The sequence below is a fragment of the Colletotrichum siamense genome (genome assembly GCF_013390195.1).
Source record: "Colletotrichum siamense strain Cg363 chromosome Unknown KSG_Cg363_contig04, whole genome shotgun sequence".
In the NCBI taxonomy this organism is placed as follows: domain Eukaryota; kingdom Fungi; phylum Ascomycota; class Sordariomycetes; order Glomerellales; family Glomerellaceae; genus Colletotrichum; species Colletotrichum siamense.
The window spans coordinates 1,192,355-1,196,930 of NW_023501017.1; the positions used below are offsets into that span (position 1 = coordinate 1,192,355).

Below are 4,576 nucleotides of genomic sequence, written 5' to 3' on the forward strand. Positions count from 1 at the left end.
TTATCTAAACGCCTCAAAACTCTCGTCCGTCACCCAACCCACCATACAGACCAACCCGGTTCTAGCCGCATCCCTGCAGTCTCTCGCCAAGTCGTCTTGCCCAGTAGCATCGTATGCGTCTGCAGTCAACTTCAAAGCCTTGATGACCTCGAAGGTCGTCACGGCCTGCGTGTCCTTGTACATCCATAACTTCTCCCCGCGGACCGGCTCAACGAACCCAAAGTTGCGAAATACCTCGCTGCCCCATTTAATGACCTTGGCCCACTGCTTCCTCGTATGCAACGCCTCGACAAGCCACATCGTCGGCCAGACGAGCATCAACCTCGGCAACTTCAACTCGTCGTAGACTTCGGGTTCGTGGAGAGCGGCGAGTTTGCTAGCCATCCTCTCAATCTGCCGAATCGTCGCGTCGGGGTGGAACTTCACCGGGTTCTTCTTCTTGATCGTGCGTTGCAGCTCAGCAAGCGCGGAGACGCGCTTCTTGTGTTGTTCCAGTGGCGACTTGGCCTCGCCGTCACAAAGATCGCAGCTGCACTCGAAGCCCCACGTCCTCCGGAACTGCGGCACACGGAGAAGGAACGCGGCTTTCGGCGGGAGATAGATGTGCGTGATCTCAGTGCCCTTCGGGATATCCACGGTAGCTCTGACGATAAGCATGTCTCCGACAAAAGACCGGTTGCAGTTTGGAAGGCAAGAGTGGTTGGCGTAAGCTGAGTACACCCAAAGTCCGCGCGACATGCCGTTCTTCCACATGTTCCACTCCCCGTTTGCGGCCTGTGCAGAAACGTGAGCACCGCTGAAGCAGTTCTTTCTCCGAATCGACTCGAGAAGGAAGACGTCGATGATGGGCTTGCCGTCAACTTCGGTCCCTTCCAGTCCGGAACGCTTGTATGTTCCTCCATACAGATCGAGCACTTTCTTATGCATGGTGGGGTTGTCTGCGCAGAGCTCGATGAGTTGGGCATATGCTGCAGCAGAGTTGTGCTCTGGGTTGAACTCGTTAGGCACGCTGGTCGCCTTCTCCACAAAGACAAGGTCTCCGGCTTTGATGTCTTCCGTCGCGAACAGACCTCGCCCATGGTGCGGTGAGTCTTTAATCTCGGTCCTTGAAAGGAAGCTTGCGCGGTCGATGTGGATATTCTTTGGGGTGACGTCTTTGGCCATATCGGGGAAGTTGTAGACACCCCTCTCCTCCTCTAGTCGCGCAAGACACCGCTCGTATTCCTTCTGCACGTTCGAAGTTGGCGGTTTAAGGGCAAGAGCGGACTCAAAGTGCTCCTTGCTGGTTTGGAAGTCAGTGAGTTCGTACGACGCTCTTGCTGCAAGGAAGTAAGCCTTCCAGTCCGAGGGACCACCAATTGAGGCAAGAGCGTCCGAGAATGCGTCATCGAAGCGCTTGAGAGTAAGATTTATGCTGGCACGTTTCGAGAACATGCCGCTTCGGAAGGGGTGGTCGGCGTCGCCTGCCATCTCGAGAGCTTTTGTGTAGCTGTGAAAGTGTTAGCCAATCGGCAAAATGACGAGAAGGGTTGACGATACAGACTTCTCAATCGCTAACGTAAGATCCTTCGATATGAAGGCCTTGTCACCTGCAGCTCCCAAGTCGACCGCCTCGCGGGTATCTTGTGATTCTCTCCATGGAGTTGGTATCAGGGATTCGTCTTGGCCTTGCTGGAGCCTGATGATGTCTGAAGGGTGATCCACGCAAAGCATGTAGTAGTTTTCTCCGCTGAACTTGTAGTACGGCTCTTTGATCAGGACGATGGTCCCTTCTGGGATAGACTGAAGGATGTTGGAGATGCTTTGGTTGTATAACGCCAGCTTGTCAACATTTCCATGCTCGTCTTCGACCACGGTGATCGTCCCGGCGCCTTGGTAGGGTGGAGAGATCGCTTTGACGACCAGGTACTTCTCTTTGTGATGAGTTTCTACGAGAAGCTCATCGAGTCTGATCTGCGATTCAATGAGTATTACCCATGCCCTTTTATGCAAACAAGCGAACTGACAGGCGATAGAGCCTTGATCGGCTTGCATGATGGCGGATAGGCCAGAGCCAGGACCACTTTCTTCACCATACGCGGGGCCTTTCCTTGGCCAGCCGTTTGCTGCTGCTCGACATAGCGGTTGTGCATACGTAGGAGGGCTTCTTTTGGCACTCTTGTCGGAGGCGGCTTGCCAGCGTGCGCCTCAGCCTTCTGCAGGAACTCGAGGGAGACATCTGGGTCAACGTCGACGAGGATCTCCTCCACACCAATTTGAAGGTTGAAGTCGACTGTGTTGATCGTCGGATCTGTGGCTGAGGGCGCCTCGATCTCTTCGTTCTTGTCGACGGCCATGGTGGTATCTGCCAGATCGCAAGTTCTGCAATGACGATATCACATGAAAGACACCTTACATGGAAAGGTTGCCAAATTCCGCACTGAGGGGAACGGGGCATATTTATGCATATTTTGCCGTCATTTTCAATATGTGTCGTATTGATGGTCTCGGCACGCTACCGATTTGAGAATCTCGGAGGTGGCGTGGTATGTGTTGAACGGGGTCTCCAACCCTGGCAAATTTCCAAAAATGGCACCAATCGCAACAGCTCCGTGATCACCACCAGGATCCCCGCACTGATTTAACCTACTGCTCGGAATGTGTGCGTCCGTTTTCTTGAAAGATGCGACCCGGCCAAATCGATTGCCAATCTTCATGCGTCCCCAGCGGCGACAGATTCAGTGTCCAAAATCGGCAACGCGAAATCTTGCTGGGCGAATGAAACTCAAAAATAAGAGAGAAGATGCCATGTTCCGAGCTTAAGCTACTGATTTTGTATTTGACAGCAAACAATCACTCCGATTTTTTCCAGCTCACAATAGCCTCATTCCCGTGATGAGCCCAATATCTGATCCACTGCAGCTGTGAGAAATTCTCCTCGAAGCCGATTCCAATATCTTCATTTCCCGCACATTGCATTTTGGTACTTATTACGAAACTCCACACTCAAAGCATTCGAACAAACGCCAGGCTGACCTAGTATCAGAAAGAAATCATCCGGCCAGGGTCGATGATGCGCTCGACATTCTGCTGGACGGCATCGAAGCGCATGAACTTGCAGCTCTCACTCTCCAAATGACTGATAACGGCAGCCAGGAGGGTGAATTCCTTTCCACAGCGGCTGTTGGGGCAATGATAGAGCTTCTGCTTGTGTACTGGAGAATTGAGGTGTTGGTTGAGATGCTCCAGCGCGCGATATCGGTTATGACACAGATAACATTCGTAGGCACGGACCTTCGGGTTCCAAGTTTTGGCTGTTGCCGTGTAGGTGGTAGAGCCCGGCCAGGCAAGAAGCTTCTTTGAAATGATGCCATTCGGGTCGCGTCGGCGGACGGCTTCGTAGAGCTTCTCGCGGTTGAGGGGGGCGTTAGGGCATCCGCCTTGCTCAAGATGGTTGATTAGGCCAGTCGCGGTGGCGCGTGTCTGCTTGCAGAAAGGGCACTGCAGACTTGAGGTCCGATGAATTCTGGAGTTGAGATGCTATAAATCTTAGCTTCCTGTCGCAAAGGAATTGACAAAAAGAAGACCTCTTACCTGGTTCAGATTGTTCCAGCTCTCGAAGTAACGGTCGCATGGGTCGCAGTAATAATGGTACTGTTGCTCGTGGTAGCGCAAGTCTCCCTCCTCGGAGAAGACGTCGGAACAATCATCGCATTCATACTGGTCGCTATCGGACGAGACGGAGTCGGCCCAATGATCAAGAGCATTCATGTGTTGCTCGATGCCACTTCGAGAAGAGCAGCACCTGTCGCACGTGTCGCACTCGTACAACGGCTCGCGGTGTCCGGTTGCATCGAAATGTTGCTGACGCGATTGCCATCCGGCAGGAAACTCGCGCCAGCATGTGCCGCAGGTGAAGACCATCGCGATATCTTTGGTGGAAGGATCGGAGAGTGATGGTAGTACAGAGATGGAGAAAGGAAGATGGGGTGAGAAGCTGAGGCGACCAAGCTCAGGAAGGAAGTTGTTTCCGTTTGCAACGCGGGCGGTGAATCAGGGACGCGCAAGATAGTCACAGATATTTGCGTTAACTTGTCTTGTCGCCGGCTGTCGTCGATATTCGCGAGAAGAAAGAAATGTCTGGGAGAAAGTAATGTCGCAGGGGGACTTCTCTGTCGCGAGGTTGCGAGATTCACGATGCGGAGGAAGAAAATTTTGTCGCGTCCACAGTAAAGAAGGAGGGGAAGAGGAAAGGCAAACTGAAGTGCACCTGCCGGGAAAGAGAAAATGGAAAGTGTTCGTGGGAAGGTGCCTCCCTGCCCGACTTTGTTTGTCTCAATTTCGGGAAGCGGCGAGTGGCATGCTGGGAAGGAAGCACCTTCCTCAAGTTACCACCATCAAAGCTGAGAATCTACATTCCCTTGGCCGAAGCTTGCCGTCCGGTGAGGTGCCCGAGTTCGAGTTGACTTTTTTCTGATATTTGTTTCCGGTGTTGATTCCTTGACCTGAGGTAGTTTGCTTTGGCTTCATTGTCCTAAAAAGGAAGTTGAATAGCTATTCACTGTCACTTTGCCATGCGCTACTGGGGTCTAATTCT

At 52.6% G+C, this 4,576-nt stretch overlaps 2 protein-coding genes across 2 annotated transcripts; both read right to left on the minus strand.

Moving 5' to 3' along the window:
• Positions 1-2,336, minus strand: SET5-0 (putative protein lysine methyltransferase SET5; the record flags this gene model as incomplete). The annotated part of the gene is made up of 4 exons (XM_036638104.1): positions 1-4; positions 56-1,489; positions 1,544-1,953; positions 2,007-2,336. 4 exons carry the CDS (start codon positions 2,334-2,336, stop codon positions 1-3), a joined length of 2,178 nt encoding a protein of 725 aa, XP_036496043.1.
• Positions 2,337-3,021: 685 nt separating this feature from the next.
• Positions 3,022-3,903, minus strand: ZNF181 (Zinc finger protein 181; the record flags this gene model as incomplete). The annotated part of the gene is made up of 2 exons (XM_036638105.1): positions 3,022-3,519; positions 3,574-3,903. 2 exons carry the CDS (start codon positions 3,901-3,903, stop codon positions 3,022-3,024), a joined length of 828 nt encoding a protein of 275 aa, XP_036496046.1.
• Between the last annotated feature and the right edge of the window lie 673 nt (positions 3,904-4,576).